The sequence below is a fragment of the Balaenoptera borealis genome (genome assembly GCF_965194805.1).
Source record: "Balaenoptera borealis genome assembly, chromosome: X".
Lineage (NCBI taxonomy): Eukaryota > Metazoa > Chordata > Mammalia > Artiodactyla > Balaenopteridae > Balaenoptera > Balaenoptera borealis.
The window spans coordinates 28803477-28823902 of NC_138881.1; the positions used below are offsets into that span (position 1 = coordinate 28803477).

A 20426-nucleotide genomic window follows, 5' to 3' on the forward strand; every position below is an offset into this window, starting at 1 on the left:
GCAGGTTTTGTGGATTAAAGTGGTGGTGCTACTGATCTGGTCAATTTAAGATGACTTTACAAAATTTGTGAGTTTGTAATTCTTTATCTTATACTTAATAGCACTAAAACCTCAAAACAACAACCTACAAACATCTCCCTATGGGAACTAGAAAGATAGATAGATAGATAGATAGATAGATAGATAGACAGACAGACAGACAGACAGACAGATAGGCAGACAGATTTTTTTTTAATTGAATGACTGACCAAGGAAAACTACTGAGCTCAAGAAAGCCAGTTTGTGATTTATCTGGAAGGCTCTTACGTGGTGTGGGCAGTAGAGCAGAATACTGGGGGAGTACTACTTAATTCCAGGACTAAATATTTCAAACAATTATAAATAATGTTATAAAATTTGAACATTGTAATTTTTGGAGGAAATATGTTCCATTTCTATACCTGAATATTAGATCATTTTTTAGGTATTTGATGGAAATTGAGCTTATAAAAAATGATTGATTATAAATAAAATAATAACTCCCTACACACCCGGAGTCATTTGAAACCGAGGACTTATCCTAACAATGGCATAGTTCAAATGTATCATGCAGGTCCATGAACTAGTATCAGAATCAGACTGGAATGCTTTTATTGCCTTATTTAATGTGTGCACTCACATAGCAATCATATTAGCCACAAATGAAAGTTAGTAGCTTGTGAGTGAAGACCAAAAAAAATAAAGGTACATATTTTATGATTCTACTTTTATAACATTCTAGAAAATGCAAACTAATCTATAGTGTCAGACAGCAGATCGATGATTTCCTGGAGTGGAGGTAGGGCAGGAGGGAGGGATTAATAAGAGGACACTTATGAGGGTGATGGTTATGTTCATTATCTTGATTGTGGTAATGCTTTCACTGGTGTATACACATATCAAAACTTATCAAACTGTATTATTTAAACGTGAGGTTTATCGTATGTCAATTACACCTCAATAAAACTATTAAAATGGTTAGTAGCTGGGCTCTAACACTACTTAAATGCATTAGTAGGTATAAAATATGTACTTAAAAACAATTTATGCTTCCTCAATGAGAGTAATTGACTACTATAGTGGATGCTGTGGTGTGTCACCGAAATTTTCCAATTACAAATGAAGCATGCATTCTCTGACTGCTGTAAGTGTTACCTTCTAACAAGTCACCATTTAGCCCTTCTCAGAAATTTTCCTCAGAAGACAGGAGCTTCCTTGCCCAAGACTATACTGCCTGGAAGTGGGTAGGTGGAAGACTCATATCCAATGACAGATGGATTTAGAGCCACGAAACTCCAATCCCTTTGCCTCACTCAGGAATACTCTGAATGACCATCCCAACTCCACATGGGATTGGCTGAGATCTCTCTTGTAACTACAACACAATTTCAATGCCTCCCTATGTCCAACCCTGTCCCCTTTATTCTCTTGCAGGTGTTGTTTTTAGAGCACTCCCTAATAAACCTTCTGCATGGAAATCTCTGCCTCAGAGTCTGTTTCTCGAGGAACCTAATCTAAGACAACAACCTATATGGTGAAAATCTAAAGTGCAGAATACAGAACTACATACCTGAAGATGTCACCTAGATAACATCATGAACATTTCTATCAGTATTCATAAAGATTCATTATATACAATGATAGCCATCTTTGTTCATTGCTCATTCACCTTGTTACTAGATTTCTGGAATAGGATATAGAAGTCTTTAAAGAAAAATGAAGAAAGAGATATGGTGAACACTTGGCATGTGATAACAGAGAATCTTTTGCAGAATGTCAGCTATTAGGGACATTTTCATGCTTGGCAGAATAACTGTCATTAAATTTTAGTACATGAAGGCACAACATTTTTTTATCAATCTTACTAGATCCATCTACCATGTCAAAATAATATGAACGCATGCCAATAGAAATGACATTTCACTACTGTTATTGCCAGAAACTTGGCAAAACGGTCTCTTATTTTGTAAATTTATTAAAATAATACCATTAACAAAAATGGAATTAACTAGATGCTAACTTTCCAGGATCACTTTTCACTAAATGAAATTGCCATTAGAATTCTTTCCTTAGAATGAAGAGAGCAGTTTCCATGAAAACCTCAATTGATTTTCACTACCTAGCAACATGAAACACATATCTTAGCCCTGGGAGACAAATGAAAGAAAAGAAAAATTTCTTCTACTATAAGTTCATCCAGGATATTGAGTGGTAATAGACATCTCCCATCTAATGACAGACATGAGGAGGGAAACAAGGCTTTAATAACTGAAACAATTCTTCCTTCCCCTTCTACCCACTCTCATCTATCCCACAGGTACTGATTTCAAAACTCATTTCATAGGTTTGGCATCCAAATGAAGAAATGTAAATGAAGCTAACTTCCAAACTACCTTCATACAGTCCAAGAGACTTGCTTTCAGCAGAATGAAAAACAAAATGTCTATAGGTTTCCTTAATGTAGAAAAACAACCCATGTATATAAAAAGGCAGTATAATCAGTACATTTTACTTTCTGCGTTTACTTACTAAAGCTAAATGTCTTCAAAGTCCATTATCTTATTGATAATAGAACATCTGTGAGATAAGTATTTTAAGTTCTGTCCATTGGCAGTCTTTGATATAAAGATTTAGGCCTCATGGGAAGAAATGTTATCATGAAAATCATTTAGAGAGCTAGTTCATAGAAAACATTTCATGTTTATATTATATTTTCTAATATTCACAGAGTTACTCCCTATGAAACAGTTCTTAGAAAATATCATTGATAAAAGACATATCTTATGACTAAGATACTTCAAAGCAAAAGCAGAAATACTGAAGTGTTATACAGATCAGGGATCTGATTTTATGGCTATCGATGAGACTAATAGAACAGTCTTCATACAAGGTATATTTCATAGTACCTTTTCTTTATTTATAACTTCAAGAAGACACATGGTCCAGTCCATCCAATAAATGGCTATGTAGTAATGATTATTAAGTTATTATAATAATAATTGGCTATGTCTTTCATGATTGATATGTCACCACCCCCAAAGGGACCGTGAGGCAGTCTGTACTGAGGCTAGTGAAAACCTAATGCTCCCCTTTAGCTAGGTTGTGATCTATTTTCTTGCTATATACAGAATCCTGAAAAAAAGGGACTGAAAGTAATTCCAGTGCTTTTAAACCCAATCTACAATTTAATTTCCTTTGTGACCTTTGAAACATCACAGTTATAAAAGTCTAGCTTTCCTAATTCCCCTGATTTTCCACAGGTATTTCCTTATTAAGAAACAAAGCAAAACAACCTTCACACAATTTCTTCAATAAAAAAAGGATTTTCACTTGACTTCACTTATTTCATTTTCCTGTGTTATTCAACCTTAAAAAACTTCAAGCCTTGCTCATGTCTCCCTTAAACTTTATACATAACAAAAGCCTCACTCTTTTTCTGCCATCTAGTCAAGTCTTCTAGATCTCTAATCCTTCGTATTACTCTTCATGTTACCACTCATAAACCAAATGATTTTTATGTGGCAAAGAATTTTGATCATGAGGTAGAATTAACTAATGAGCAAAATTTGTCTTCATTCATTTCTAATGAGAACTAATTTATTCTTAGATTCTCTAGGGATATCCAAAGAATTGTGTTTTGATCTTCCAAGACTTTAACTTTGAAAATGCTAGAATGAGTAATGAATGTCGAACCAACACCATGCATGCTGGTCCAAATAAGTAATAGAGGCCTTCTGGGATTCTGCAACCATATAAAAGTAATCATAATTTTAACTTGTCCTTTGACACCAGAAACAAGACTTTTGGATAATTTGTAGACCACTTGGAATAAATTTGGCATAGAAATAAAATCTTCTTAAATTAATCCTCTGAGAAATCTCCCAAATATTTATTGGTGATAGAAAACACAAATTCAAGGCTTTTATGCCATTCAAGAATTTCACTTAAGCAGGACTGTGTCTACAATTTTCAATTTCTAGTTCTAACTGTGTCACTAACTAGTGTGAATCCCACTTAAAAAAATAAAACTATGTCTAAATCCTTTTTACAACTGTAAAGCAAAACTCAATAATTCAAAGACCTAACAACAGTTAAGTATATGCAAACAACAAAGGTAAACATCAGTAAAAGAGTAAACAAACAAGTCAATGAGGAATAATGGGAAAGAAAGTCGCACAAACATCAGAATGCAAATGCTTAGGATAAGGCAGGATCTAGAGAGCTGCAGGAATCAGAAAAGTAGCCCAAATATGCAAAAGAATGAACAGGTGGATAAGGAAGTGCAGTGGCTTTACTTAGTGGAAAAATCCCCCCCACCCCTCCGCTTCATATTGTAGCAGATCCAGTTGGAACCTCACCCATTCTCTTGGCTCTTGATGCCCCAGTGTGCCCTGGCTGATGTCCAACAGCCCTCAACTATATGTCTTAGTCTGAGGGTTTTCTTTTTGTAGCAGAGAACACACTACAGCCAAATGCATGACAGGCTGGAAGTGCTTGCAAAAGACACACGAACACCCTGATCAGCCCTTAAAAATGATGAGTAAGGGTTGGAGTATAAACATCACAGCTCTCTTGCTCCTTACCTAAAGTAACTGCATATACCTGTTTTGTGGTTTCCTAGACCTTCTCCATGGAATTAAGCTCCAGTCCCCTACAGCAGTGGCTGACTTGATAAAACTCTTTCCAGGTTACTTTCTCTTACTTTTCTCACCACCTCACTACCCTACCACAATTTTCTGAGGTCACCTCCCAAATAAACAACCTAAACTCAAATCCTTGTCTCAGGATTTGCTTTTGGAGGAAGCCAAACCAAGACACTCTTAACCCCAAAATGTTTATTAAGACCCAAATCAATCCTTAACCAAAGCTAGCCTGACCCTGTAGATAGAGTTAAGGAAAAGCACAGAACTGGATTGGAAAATCCATTCATGCTTTTCTAAAAATGTAGCATGTGCTCTTTGAGACAAAGTAAGTGTAATGGGATACAAAGAGACCTAGTAGAAGGAAAGAGGGCATATTCAATAAATTATTAAATACCAACTAATGATAGGGTTTCAAAGGATAGGTCTTTAAGAAATTTGAATTATGATATAAGTAAAAATATAACAATTTCCAAGCATTGGATTCTATATAAGCATACAAAAGTTAGTTATTACAAGAAGGTTGTACCTCATCAAAAATAAGCTTTGTTTTGTTTATTTTTCTCATACTATTAAGCTGCTGAAATATAAATTTGATGAAGTCCCTTCCTTGTCATTGAATTCTGTGGAGTTTTATTTGTGAGAAAAGAAAATTTCCCTTTAGAAGTGTTGGCTTGGATTAGAAAATGCTTTATTATGTGCATTGCAAACCTACTTATTTACCACAGCTAGACAGAGACTCCTTCTTACTCTGTCATGCAGCTGCTTGTTTTTAAACAAATTTTGCCAAGAGACATAAACCAGATGGCCTTCTTCAAGGGTATATTGTGAGCTGTGATAGTCAGCTTATGGTAGTTTCAAGCAGCCGACAGCTGGGTATGGAAAGTCATGATGCTATTCAGAAATCCAACTTCCAAGTATGCCAAAGCACAAGGAGACTCTCAAGTTGGTAAATAAAATTCTGATTTCAAGTTGGTTTTAATATCTTATTTTTTCAGGGGTCTTTAAACTTCTGCTTCGTAATATTACAGTTTTTCTTTTGTAAAACAGAAGTACCCCCAACACATTATATTAGAGATAAAACTTGTGGAAAAAATGGATTCAGGATACATTTTCCAGTGGAATCAACAAGCTGTAGGTTGGACTTTCTCAAATAGTTAGAAATGTGCCATCAATAAAGTTTACTGATGCTGTAACATTCTACTGTGGTACTGTAATATATTAAATTGTCATTTTGAATTCCATTCTGTAGTATTATTATGTATCCTCATTCTTGACATGGTTTCTTGGCGAACAGAGTGTATTCCTCTGCTCCTGGACTTTGGTCTTGCCATGTGACTTGCTTTGACCATTGGATGTGGACAAAAGAGGCAGTTTGTTAGTTCCAAGGCAAGGTCTTCAGAAGCATTATGTGTTTCTGCTTGCCCTTCTGAGAGCTTCCGAACTCTGCCATGGAAGAATATGTCCCAAGTATCTGCTGCCCTTCCAGCCTGGACCCCAGGGTGAAACACACAGATCAGGCCTATTCATTCAACCTACAGTCCCACAGGCTAAAATAGAGTTCACTTAGAGTAGCCCTCTAATCATGAGAATAATTACTTATTGTTATTTTGGGGTATGTTTATTGCACAGAATTACTGGGGCAGCACCTAACCAATAGTGGCAGACTTTGTTAAGGGCCCAATGGAAAGCTACCTTGGGTCACTCATATTACTGGGTGACAGGGAAAAAGGGATAAGACAAATATGAGAGCTGACATCAACGTCTTAATCATGGTGCTATTACTTTATAGAAGGTACCCATAAAGATTACAGAATTGTACCTCTGATTATCTCAGAATTCCTTCAAAACAAAGGGCATGAGAATGACAATCCTTAGTTTCCAACATTATCTCTGAATATTAGAAGAAGACAAATGAAAGGAAGAAAGAAAAAAATAAAGCATTTCAAGAGAAGCTACACAGACAGAATTTACCTTTTGTGAAAAAAATATACAGCCTAAATGTATTCAAACATAAACATTATTCAAATGGTAAGGATTTTTTAAATGTCCATCTAAGCTATTATTTATTTTTCTAAGTATCTAACCATTCTAGGAAATCACATAGAATATTTTAAAATGTGTTGTTTCAAGCAGAAATCTCTCAAAAACCACATCTTCAGCTTGTAATGGGCAGTTTTCCCTTGAGGAAACTGATGTTTTTCAAGAGGAATCTGAGACTGTCCATGGATAAACTAAAACTAATAAGAAAATAATTCTTGTGAAAATTGCCTTACAGTCAAGAATTTGCAATTCTCACAGCGTAAACAGATTTTTTAAAGTGTTAGAATTTTGTAATGGCAACAACTCACGCCCCTGCCCACAGAATAGTAGAAGTTAAAATAAGCAAGCAAGTAAGCAAACAAACAAAAAGTTTGTTGACTTCCACCACAAAGTTATGTTTACTTTAGTGGCTAATGGGTATATTTTCTTTAGGGGAGTCTGCTTACTCCTCTCAAATACCATAATTATAGGAACATATCAAGATCTCAGATTACTCATATATTGCTATATCCATACTTCAAAGTCACAATTCAGTTTTATTACAGAAAAATGAAAGTAAATATGAGAAAATTTACCCTCCATAAATATTTTGTTGAATAAACTATAATGGAAATGAAGTTCTTGTTAATCAAAGAAACAAGAAGCTTATTCATTTCAAAATATTACAACTTTTGAGTCAGCAGTTTATCATTTACATGTAAGGATTCATCAATTTAAAAATTAATATGTATTGAGCAACTACCATGGAATTATACTGTGTTTGGCTTAGGGGGTGACAGAAGGTATATGGCACAGTTTCTGCCCTATAGGAACAAAAACTCCCCTGGATGGTACAGAGTTGCACACAGTTATGTAAGACATACAAATTTATGATAAGCACCTGTAAGAGCAGTACATGAACAGAGGGTTCTAGGAACACAGAAAATGAAATAATTGACTGAGACCAGCAAATGATTCCAAATAGTGATATTTGCATTGGGTCCTGAATGATGAGTAGGACTTTGACTACTACCAAAGAACAAGGCAGGGTTCCTCAAGCACTTGAGGAGATCCTTTACCACTTGGCTTTGCAAAGCATCTTATGGAATCACAGTCTATTTTTCTATAGATATTGAATGTGAAGATACCACCTTCTAAATACATCTCTTTGAAACACTGTGGTTTCAGATAAAAGAGTTTAAAAACTTTTTATATGTACCTCTGTTTCTGCTACTGAAGACTGATGGCTGAAACAGAGAACATAATCCTTGAGCATGAGAAATCTTATATGAAATATATAGGAGACAAGGGATGCAGAGACAAGAGTTCATAACTTGGGTCAAAATATGGGCTCTGGCATATACTTCCTATGCGAGCTTGGGACAATTATTTGTTCTCTCCAAATCTCAAGTTCCTCATCTGAAAATAAGGTTCTCCTGAGGCTGAAATCATATATGTAAAGTGCTGAATACCTGCCTGGCCTGTAGCTGTTGCTAAAACAGAAGCTCTTTACTCTTATGCAACACCCATCTTACATGTCCAGAAAAGGGGATGTCCTGAAATTGCAGTACATTGTCATAATTTTACCTTTAGTCTTAGATCCTTATTTTATAGCGGATATTCTTGGAGTCAGTGATCTAAACTGCTACAGCTTACGAATGACCCAACTTAAGTCAAAGTAAGTAAGTAGGGAACATATAACCTAGGAGCACTGTGAAAACCGAGTCATCCATCGCTTTCCTTGGCTAAGCAGGGGCTTTGCTGGAAAGAGGGGCAAGAGTCAGGCAAAAATTAATTAATGAAAATTTGTTTTGAGGGCATGGAGAGATAGAACAAGTGGGTATTGGGCAATGATGAAAAACATCTACTTTTATATTGGCAGAATTCAGGAAGCCAGAGTAACATGTTTTCTCAATCAGAGTTCATAAAATTATGAAAGAAAGTAGGGGAAGGAAATAATACTCAAAAAAGCTATACTTATTACATATTTCTGAGGGTTGTTTAAAAAACAGAACAAAATATCACTTTCTCTATATATACATTGAAGACTGTTAGCTCTCTTCCAATATCCATTCTCCCACTTTTCTATAACTGTACACTTTTTGGCAGAGCGCATAGCATTCAGGAATAAATGCAACATTTCTCAGCCTCCCTTGCAGCTTAGGTGTGGTCATGTGACTGACTTTGGCCAATGAAGTGTAAGCGTAAGTAAAATGTGGTAGTTGCCAGGAAACTTCCCTAAAAGACTACTGGTGTGAATCCTTTGCCCCTTCTCCCCACCTCCTCCCATCCTGCTTCTTGGAATGTGGATGTGGTGGGACTCCATCTTGCAATGTGTAGATGAGGGCCTACCATATAAGAATAGCAGGGTAGAAAGCAGGAATGAGTAGAGCCATCATACCTACTTTGACTGCATACTCCTAGGTTTTTAAGGAGAGAAAAATATGCTTCTGTCTTAGTGAAGGCATTACTGCCTTGAGCTTCTGTTACTCTCAGTCAAAACAAATTCTAATTGATAGAGCTAAGAGAATTTCTATAAAAGCAACATTTAGCACAATTTTGTTTTCTTCCAAAACTCATATGTCCCGTGTAGACAGAAAAAGATATATATATATTTAGAGAAGGGAAATTTTTGACATGATAAAGCCAAGAAACATACAATGAGTAAAGCCAAATAGTGGCATTATTTCCAAAATGAGGCTAGTCTTATAGGTTTCAAGTTGTTTCCTATACTAGAACCTTTTTCCCTTTGGCAATGATGAAAGTACAAATTTATTTAGATAAGAAACAAGCAAACTATAGCCCCCTGTACACTGAAGAAGTAGAATAGTCTATGGTGAAGAATGGAAATGTGTGTACACAGCTATCCTGGGAAACAAAAATGTTCAATTACTTTGAGAAAAAGATTCAGGATATTGATCTATGCTTAACTTTGAGATTAAGTCAATTTTATATCAAGTCTATTTCTTATCTGAAGCAAGTTTTAAACTAACCTCTATGTGAACTGTAAAGATTTATAAGAATCTGAAAATGTTAAAGATATAAGGCAAATGATCCTGTATGAAATGGCTATCATAAAAAGCAAATCACTCTGCAACACTTGAGTGCTTTAAACTAGCAGTAGGAACATACAGAAGGTAAGCTGGTGGGCAGAAACAACCTTATATTTAATGCATTTCAAAATGCAAATCAAAACTACAATGAGGTATCACCTCACACCAGTCACAGTTAGAATGGCCATCATCAAAAATATCTACAAACAATAAATGCTGGAGAGGGTGTGGAGAAAAGGGAACACTCTTGCACTGTTGGTGGGAATGTAAATTGATACAGCCACTATGGAGAACAGTATGGAGGTTACTTAAAAAACTAAAAATAGAACTACCATACGACCCAGCAATCCCACTACTGGGCATACACCCTGAGAAAACCGTAATTCAAAAAGAGTCATGTACCACAATGTTCATTGCAGCTCTATTTACAATAGCCAGGACATGGAAGCAGCCTAAGTGCCCATCAACAGATGAAGGGATAAAGAAGATGTGGCATATATATACAATGGAATGTTACTCAGCCATAAAAAGAAACGAAATTGAGTTATTTGTAGTGAGGTGAATGGACCTAGAGTCTGTCATACAGAGCGAAGTGAGTCAGAAAGAGAAAAACAAATACCGTATGCTAACACATATATATGGAATCTAAAAAGAAAAAAAAAGGTCTGATGAACCTAGGGGCAGGACAGGAATAAAGATGCAGACATAGAGAATGGACTTGAGGACACGGGGAGGGGGAAGGGTAAACTGGGACGAAGTGAGACAGTAGCACTGACATATATACACTACTAAATGTGAAATAGCTAGCTAGTGGGAAGCAGCTGCATCGCACAGGGAGATCAGCTCGGTGCTTTGTGACCACCTAGAGGGGTGGGATAGGGAGTATGGGAGGGAGACGCAAGAGGGAGGTGATATGGGAATATATGTATACATATAGCTGATTCACTTTGTTATACAGCAGAAACTAACACAACATTGGAAAGCAATTATACTCCAATAAAGATGTTAAAAAAAATGCCCCTTTATTAAATAAATACAACAGATCCCCTTCATTCAATTCCTTCACCAACTGTTCTCAACAACTAAACATTCACAGAAATTATATGTAAACAAAGAAATATAAACCAAAGGCTAGTTTAGGTATCTAATTCAAACGATATACTGTATCATGAATGGCTCACATGTTAAATAGAGTTTCAAAAAAAGAGAACTGTGGAATAATTGTTTGTTGACAATTGACAGTCACTATATTAACATTAAATACCTCCTAACACCAACTATATGGGATTAATCTTTTGTAGTTTAAAGCTTTGCCTCTCATAGTAAAACCTCCGTGTAACTGGCATCAGCAGTCAAACCACAGACTTCATTTTGGCCTGCTGGGTGGAAACAAAAGATTTCTCTGTTTGGCTCACAATTGCTCTCTCAGTGGTGTGCAACGTGCAACAACTGGCCAATGAAAGATATTCACAATAGCTAGGGATTAATTTAGATTATACAGAGCCCCAGCAGAAATATAAACACGTGAACAGAGCAGCCTGACATAGAAGGCAGTGTGCAGGAGGGGGTGATCCCTAAATTGAAATACACAAGAGGAAACAGGGCAGAGAAGGTAGTGTAGAGGCTAAGCTTGGTGAAAGGAGATTATAGCAAATGACAGGTTGGTAAAAGATTCGCCTTTCCTAAAGTTTTGATGATTTATTTTTGGCATATATGATACATCAGCACTGTCAAATTATAGTTTTCATCATCATCATTATCATCAAATAGTATTTATTAACCAAATGTGCTGTACTGGACATTGTACAAGGAAGCAAAATTGATATGGTTTCTGATATCCAGTAACGAATAAAATAAAACTGACCAATCAATGTAGACAAATGTAGGGGAGCAGATAGTGAACAAGATGCTTACCTGGGGAACACTTGAAGGTTAACAATAAACTTTTAAATATTTCCAATGTTTAGGTGAATTGGGGAGTGTATGGGTGTGTCTATGTATGTTTCCTGATAGATCTGTGGAGATAAAAGTGTATTATTTTCTTTACATAGATAACTAAGTTCTAAAAATGAATTCTATCGAATCAATTATTTAATAAATAATGATTTTCAAAAACATATCTTGATTTTGAGAACCAAATCAGAAGCCTTCCCCATACACCATGGTCTCAGCAGCATGAAAAAGTGGGACATAAAGAGAAAATGTCACTTCTTCCTCAATTTAACACATCTTCCTCTGCAGTGTCCCCATGAATGAATGCATGAGAATACTTTCCCCTGGTCAGTACAACAATGATTCTGAAATGAGATGTAAAAAAATTTCCCATACTCAGGGTATTTTTTTTTTACCTCTTACTTCTTAATTCTACCAAGTTCAAAAAACAACAGTAGAATTATGTATTGGCACTTATACATATACCTGGGAGGGGAAACAAAGATCCAATCTGGCATAAAAATCTTTACATTTAGTAGAGACTAATTCTAAGACTGCAGTGTTAATCTTTCCTGAGTTGTCAGGATCCTGTGTGTGCTTCTCATGCATCTTCCCAAATACATATGGCATTGTGACAAATAGAAGAGGCTGCTAACGCTGCTATAGCTGAATGTCTCATTTAGGAACAAACAATTCTGGAAAAGCTCCCAGATTATGCATCTGTTCCTCTAGTTTCCACTTTAGAGGATAAAATTGTATGGTGATGCCATAAGGATTAATATATTATTCCTTTTCTCTGTGGGTAGTGTGTGGTTATTTCCCTCACCTTGACATAAGAGAAAAATATTTACTGAATGCTCCAGTAGAAAAATTACAACTGAGATAGCAGATGCTTATGAGAAAGTTGCATTTGGAGTGGGCTTGCAGAATTACATGCTTGTCCCCCAGAATCTGAATACAGAGATGATTAAGGCACTCTCTCTTCAAGTCAGATTTCTTTGGTTTCTATTCCTGTTTTCTCTCGTTTCATTTCTTTCATTGTCTCACAGCAGCAAGCGTCTGTAAGCGCATTAATACTGTGGGCTTGGCTCTAAGGGAGCTAAACAAAGGAGAAATCCCTGGGGAAGCGGTTTCCAGCTCTCCCATCCCCAGCATCCTGTTGACATGTGGCAATGTGGTCCCAGCATGATGGTGGGAAATTCAGGAAAGCTTTCTCTAGAGTGGTGGTGCTCACAAACTTATCCTAGAGTCTGTACTGGCTTATTATAAAGTGTTTGAAGGTCCAGGGTGAAAGGCCAAAAATAGAACAATGTAACATGCTTTTCTTAAAACTACATAATTTTTTTTTTTAATTCTGAGATCGGGGCCTTCCTGTACTTAAAAATGTATGTAGTTATGATTTTTTTAATTTTAAGTGTAAATTTCATTCAAGTACAGCATACACACAGAAAAGTATACAAATCACAAGTGCACAATTCCATACATTTTCTTAAGGGAAATGTGCCAATGCAACCAGCATCCAGATGAATAAATAAAACGTTACTCAGAACACCAGGACTTGCTCCTGCCCTTGTTAATTACTATTGCCCACAAAGGTCACCATATCTGACCTTTAACCCCTGATATGCCTGTTTTGGAGTTTTATATAAATGGAATCATACAACATATATCCTTTTGTGCCTGGCTTCTTTTATGCAACATGGTTTTCCTATTTCTTATTTCATGAAATATCATTGGTAATAGAATTTGATTTTTTAAATGCCCTCACACTGTCAGACCAGAATCTTGTTGTTACACAATAATGCCATCTTATGGCTACAGAGCAATTTGTAGTCTAGAAACTGCTTTCACTTTTTTAATCTTATTTGATTTGTGCTATTCTCTAAGACTTGAGGAGTAATTGCCTGAAAATGGGGCAAATTTATTAATGGTTTGAGGGATAGGAAAGGTGGTAACAGAAAGAAAGGAAAGACAACAAGGTATCTGGCACTTGAAAGGTCCTCCTTAAATGCTTGTTGAAAGAAGGAAAGCACATTGTTTCTCTAATACTAGGTAGATATTATGTTAATTCTTTATTTTCATGTGTTTCCTGTAGGTATCTTTTATAAACAGTGAGCAATCCACCAAGAAATAGATGAAAATAGCATTTAGCAACAATGTTAATTTCTCATAAAGTTAAATATTTATCTTACATTTATATATATGGATATCTATCCATATACATGGATATGTATATGCACACATAGGATTCATGGATTTAATATTTACTGTGTTCACCATTTGTGTTTCCATGGAAAGGAGCCACTTTTAATACTTCGAGGATTTGTAAGTTTACTGAGGTACATGTTGAAATTCTATTTGCTGGAAGACAACGTATGGAAGCTGGTCTCCTAGATAATGAGTGAGCAGTCACAAGTCAATCTGGATTTTAATCCTCTACTTGCCTTGACTTAGACAGTAATGTCTGTTTTACTTTATGACGTTTAATAGAGGTGAGTTCTGCCATTATGGCGTTCATGAATTTGTTGATTAAGGATGGTCTCAGAAACTATGCCTTAGGAATGCCAAGAGACTAATGCATTTTCTCATATCTGTAACTTATTTGTGAGTAAACTATGTAGATCTATTAGAGCTAAATATTTTGGTGAAATAGAAATAAGCAGATGTGTCACGTAGCATGTGTTTGGCAAGTCACTTAACATCTTTGTGATTTAGTCTCCCGTATAAAATAATGAAGCAGGATAAAATCACTAAGGTATTTTCTAGCTGTAAAAAAATCCTGTGTTATTAATTATTAACTATCTATAATAGTTTAGATTATTATTCAGCAAATATTCATTCTTCTTTCCCTTCCACCATAGGAAGAGACTACTTCCCCATTCTACTGATGTCAGGCTTGCTTTGGCCAATGGAATGTGAGTGGCTTAATATGATCACAGGTCATAAGTGCTCTTAGGAGATTAGGCTTGGTTCATGCTCTGGTGACCTGTCATGAGCAGACTGTGCCACTGATCCTTCATCTTAAGCCCAGAATAAATATATATGTAACAGACCTTAACCCAGCACACATCCTAGAGCCTAGCCCAGTTAACCATAACTTGAAACAGCTGCCCAGCCACACTCAGCCTAGGTCAGCCAAAACACAGACAACCTAAAGATCCATAAGCATGAGAATAAAGGCTTGTTTTAAGCCATCGAGTTTTTGGGGTGATTTGTATCACCATATTACGGTAATAGCTGACTAATACACTATCATACCTGGATCATACATGAAAATATACTAATACCTTCTTACTGGCTCAAAGGTATTTTGTTTTAACCTCAAGTTGACTTATTTAAAAAAAAATCAGTAGATTTTTGTTGAGAACCCAACATGAATGTATTTAAAAATGTACAGCTTCTATGCATGAGAAAAATGCAAATCAAAACTACGGTGAGGTATCACCTCACACCAGTCAGAATGGCCATCATTAAAAAGTCTACAAATAACAAAACCTGGAGAGGGTGTGGAGCAAAGGGAACCCTCCTACACTGTTTGTGGGAATGTAAACTGGTGCAGTCACTATGGAAAACAGTATGGAGGTTCCTTATAAAACTAAAAACAGAATTACCATATGTTCCAGCAATCCCACCCCCAGGGCATATAACCAGAGAAAACTCTAATTCAAAAAGATACATGCACCCGAATGTTCACAGCAGCACTATTTACAATAGCCAAGATATGGAAGCAACCTAAATGTCCATCGACAGATGAACAGATAAAGATGATGTGGTATATACATACAATGGAATACTACTCAGCCATAAAAAATAATGAAAAATGCCATTTGCACCAACATGGATGGACCTAGAGATTATCATACTAAGCGAAGTAAGTCAGAGGAAGACAAATATCATGACATCACTTATATGTGGAATCTAAAATATGACACAAATGAACTTACTTACAAAACAAAAACAGACTCTCAGATCTAGAAAACAAACTTATGGTTACTAAAGGGGAAAGGGGGTGGGGGAAGGATAAATTAGGAGTTTGGGATTAGCAGATACAAACTACTACATATAAAATAGATAAACAACAAGGTCCTACTGTATGGCACAAGGAACTATATTCGATATCCTGTAATAAACCATAATGGAAAAGAAGATGTATATATATGCATAACTGAATCACTTTGCTGTACACCAGAAACTAACACAACATTGTAAACCAACTATACTTCAATTTAAAAAAAAGAATCTATAGCTTCTAGTCTCTCTAAGGATTCAAAAATCTACCATTGTATGGGCTTGGTGGGAGATAAATTCCTGACTATCACCGCAATGGATCCCAAATTCCAGCTATTTATTTTCCCTAACCCTTGGCAGTTAGAACCTAGTTATATGACTGAAGCATGCCTTATTACAGGAGTTGGCAATTTATGGCCCACCAGCAAAATCTGGTCTACCACCTGTCTTTATAAATAAAGTTTTATTAGAACAAGCCATCCCCATTCATTTATGTATTGTCTATGGTTTCTTTCACCCTGCAACAGCAGAGTTGAGTAGTTACAGCAGAGATCATATGACCTGCAAACACTAAAATATTTACTAATTGGCCTTTCAGAGAAAAAAATATCCAACTCCTGCTTTACCAAATAATTCTGTCAGAAACCTTAATTCTAAAATTAGTGACACAAAAAGAAATAATAATTTTGATACTTTTTGGCAGCATAGTAGCAACCAATATCCAGTGGCAATGGTATCTCTTGTGGACCAGTGGACCATGGCAGTGACAGAAGTTTATAATTCAGATTCATCTTATAGCTTGATGCTGGGAGTGGTTCTGGGTGCATATCCTGGTCTTCCTTGACAATTTCTGCCCATATTTAAACCTGACTTGCAGGCCTTTTCATTGATTCCATGAGTTACCTGATATCCTTCCAATTATATTATCCTACCTAAGGTAACTGGAGTTACTTTCTGTTAGTTGTAACTCAGAACCTTGAACGGTCCATTGACCTTGCTTTATTCCTGACTCTGAGTAAGATGTTCCTATTCCACTCCCCAAGGATCTTGTTCTCGCCCTCTAGCATCGCTCACATCTGTCAACGTGTAATTTATTGGCTGTTTGTCCATTTTCTCTCTAGGACTGGGAGGTTCTTCAAATTAGGGACTGAATTTAAATCAACTCTCTATGGTGCTCAGGAAAATGTGAAAGCATATAAGAAAGAATTAGCAGGCATGAAGACTAGCAGAGCCAGAAGACCATTATTTTTATCGTCAAAATTGCCAAGCTTGATTGAGTCATTATCATGTATAAGCAATCCGCTAAGCACTCTACATACATTGTGTCATTTAATCCTCATAACAACTCTATGACCTAGAAAATATTTTTATCCCATTTTATAGATAAGGGAATTGTGGAGCATAAAGGTTAGGGAACTTGTTCAAAGACATAAAGCCAGTCAGCAGGAAAGCCAGGATTCCAAAACAAGTTGAACTGTAGTGTCTGTGCTCACAAGCAATAACTTAAAACAGTTTTACTCGAGACTAGACTAAAAGTCACAGGAAATTTAGCAGCTCCTGACCAATTCCTAGAGGAACCCAGTTAGAGAAAAATTAGGATACTTTTCCAGAATCTGGATTAAGAAAAGAGTGGGTCTACTGGGGTTAGTGACACACTATCTCTTGCCAGATATAGGAAAGACCCCACCCAGATGTGGGGTGAGAATTCAGCTTACTCTCTCTGTGGAATGGCATTAGTCTTCTGCTTCTTTTAAAGACTATGGTTGAAGGTGAACTGAAAGGGAAAGAGTTGTATGACTGTCAGAAGGGAATACCTAGCTCACTGACCAAAGATGACATAAAGTGGGGGAGAAGTCTCAGAAAGCAGAAAGTTTCACCTCTGCTTTCGTGCAAGAATGGGAGGTGTCTATAGAAGCACAGTAACCACTGGCTACCCAAGAACCCTGCAAGGTTCTTAGGGGATAGTGTTGGTGGCCTTGGATGGCTGGAAGAAAACACTGACAGAAGACAACAAAGACAAAAACATCCCCAAAGTGGAATGGGCACCCCAAAAGACAGTGATGAAACTGACCTCATTGGAGCAACTTGTAAAAGCTCATTTTGACTCAATGTGGGCTATTGAGAGGTGTACCATGATGGCAATATGAGTTTGTCTTTTGCAGTATATACATAGGGTTGCTGAGTTTCTTTCCCTTTATCAAGAATGGCTTTGGATACCCTAGGGCCTGCTGTTTTCCAGTAAGTTGAGATAGAACTATTGGACCATTCAGGGAAAAATATTCTCAGGCTTCTTGCAGGAGGCTTCAGTCCATACACACCGAACATCCACTTCGTGCTCAAGACTACCTTAGTCCTGAGCATACCACACAAAATAAAACAAAGCTTTTGTCTCTCAGGAGCTTGTGCAGGAGGCATAAAAGGAAATAAATAAATAAATAAATAAAATTGATTGCTATGTAGTAAATTCTAGGAATAGGTCACTTTGGAGCAGGTACTCTACAGAGTAGCCACCAAGTCTGGTGACATCTGCAAATACATAAATAGTATGTTGATATTATATTCCATTAATGTTAAAATAATATCTAAGTTTCTATGATCAACTAATATTTTTAGGATTTTAAGAAGGAAATAACATCTCACATGAGACTTGAAGGGCAGGTAGGCCAGAGAGGGCAGAAAACATTTGTGAATCTTTAAATCAATTTAATATTGATAGAGCAGAATTTGGAGGGGTTGTAGGGCAGGCAGGAAATGATAAACAGTGAGGCTGACCAGAGGAGCAGGGGTCATGTGAAACCCTCATATTCCCAATTAATAAGTTTGTACTTTATTCTAAAGGGAATGTAAGTTTTCTTACACTTCAGAAAAACAATTCTGGATGAAAGATAATTGGGAACAAAGTAGGGATGATCACTGGAGACAACTGAGATTTCTGCTAGAAGTATTGATTTAGGAATCTAATGCAGTAAATGAACAAAAACAGAAGTAAAGATGGCAAGAAATGGACAGATCTGAGAGATATTAAGGAGGTTCTTCGTAATTATTAAAAATGATTTGATTTCCTCTGAGAATAATGAAGAAGATGGTCTTGAACAAATCTTTGAAACAAGTTGTTTTAAGCCATTACAACTTTATTCCTTTTAAGCTAAAATTGGAAGAGAAAACAATACCTTCTTGTAGTATCAGGCTAAGAAATGTATGTGAATTTTAAAAATCTGGTCAACAGTTGGATATTTTAATTAAGGGAAGCACTAAAAATTAATTATTTTAAATCAACAAATTCCTTGTAGCAAAAAAGTGGGGGGACTTCAAAATGTAAAGGATCACCTTCAAAACAGAAACAACACACGAAAATCAACTTTGTGTTGCTAGGTTATATTTCCAATATATTAATCTAAGTATATCAAACTGTTATAAATCTATAGGATACAGACTTGACCAAAGGTATACAATTTATATTGTACAATTATTTTAACCACCTCAATTAAATGACCAGATGGGTTTTGACATTACCTGAAATTTTAGAGGATATTATAGTGCTCCAACATAATACTAACTTCAGTACAGAAAATGTTGAATTCAGCTCATTAGTCTGAACTGTTCATCATTATTTGCTCTTACTCCACTTACCTTTTTCCAGTGAAAGTGATACTTCTCCCTCTCTTCCTCCCTACCTCTCTTTTTTCCATGGAGAACACTGAAATGAACTCTAGAATTCCTGGGAGACAGGTATAATCATTTAGTAAAAGCAAAGTGGTACCTACCCTTGTCGGTCCTTGCACATTCTGTTAACTCTTTCCCATTGGAAATCGAGCCATGAGAGAGCTTCCTGTAGCCTCGCCTTTTCCACCGGTGTGGCACTTTGCAATGCTGCTGCCTTCTTATTGTGAATAACGTCAATCCGACCTGAGATTTGTTGCAGGCTGTCTTTTATATTCTGTAATATTGAAATTTTAAAGCAAGTCAAAAATGATTCAGCTGTCTATGGAAAGAGAAGAAAGGAAATTTATCAACCCCCAAAGTAACTAATGGTCTTGCATTTTTAATCTATTGACTTTTAAAAGTCATTAGCCCTGAAGCCCAGTGATTTCAACATGCCCAACTTCAATGGGTAATTCACAGTCCTCATCTTGATACAGGATGATCACTCACTCCCTCCATCTTAAAATTCTATCTTCATTTGACTTCTGTAACCTGAATTTTTCTGGTTTTTCCTCCACCTTCTTGTCCACTGCTTCTCAGTCTCCTTTACAGAATCCTTCCCCTCTTACTAATCTCTTAATACTGGAGTGCTCTAGCTTAGTTCTGACACTTCTTTCCTTGTCTATCTATATTACCTCTCATTTGGTCCCATGACTGTAAATAATCTCTATATGACAATGACTCTCAAACTTACATCTCCAGCCCTGACCTCAACTCTGAAATCCAGACTCACAAATCTAAGTACTTTCTTGACACCTGGATGTCTCATGAGCATCTCAACCTTAGCATAACCACATTCTGAACTGCATCCCTGTATCCTTCTCTTCCCATGGTTTTCTCTCCTTTGGTAAATGACATATCAATTGATAGTTATTCAGGCTGACAATCTTGGAATCATCCTTGATCTTTCTTTTTTAATCTCCAGTATTCAAATTGTTGGACAATCCTGTTGGCTCTACTTCTAGAACATGTCCAGAATTTGGCCACTTCTCGTTATCTCCCTCGCTATTGCTCTGATGATATGTTATCCTTATATCTCACCTAGATTATC

General features: G+C 36.4%; 1 protein-coding gene across 8 annotated transcripts in view; it reads right to left on the bottom strand.

Moving 5' to 3' along the window:
* The window catches only part of DMD (dystrophin), a 2485149-nt gene that overhangs the window by 1169633 nt on the left and 1295090 nt on the right, over positions 1-20426 (bottom strand). For all 8 annotated transcript variants that reach the window (XM_082378022.1, XM_082378021.1, XM_082378025.1 and 5 more), the window contains one exon: positions 19438-19610. In XM_082378022.1, coding sequence (XP_082234148.1) covers positions 19438-19610 — 173 coding nt within the window. The remainder of the gene's footprint in view (positions 1-19437; positions 19611-20426) is intronic.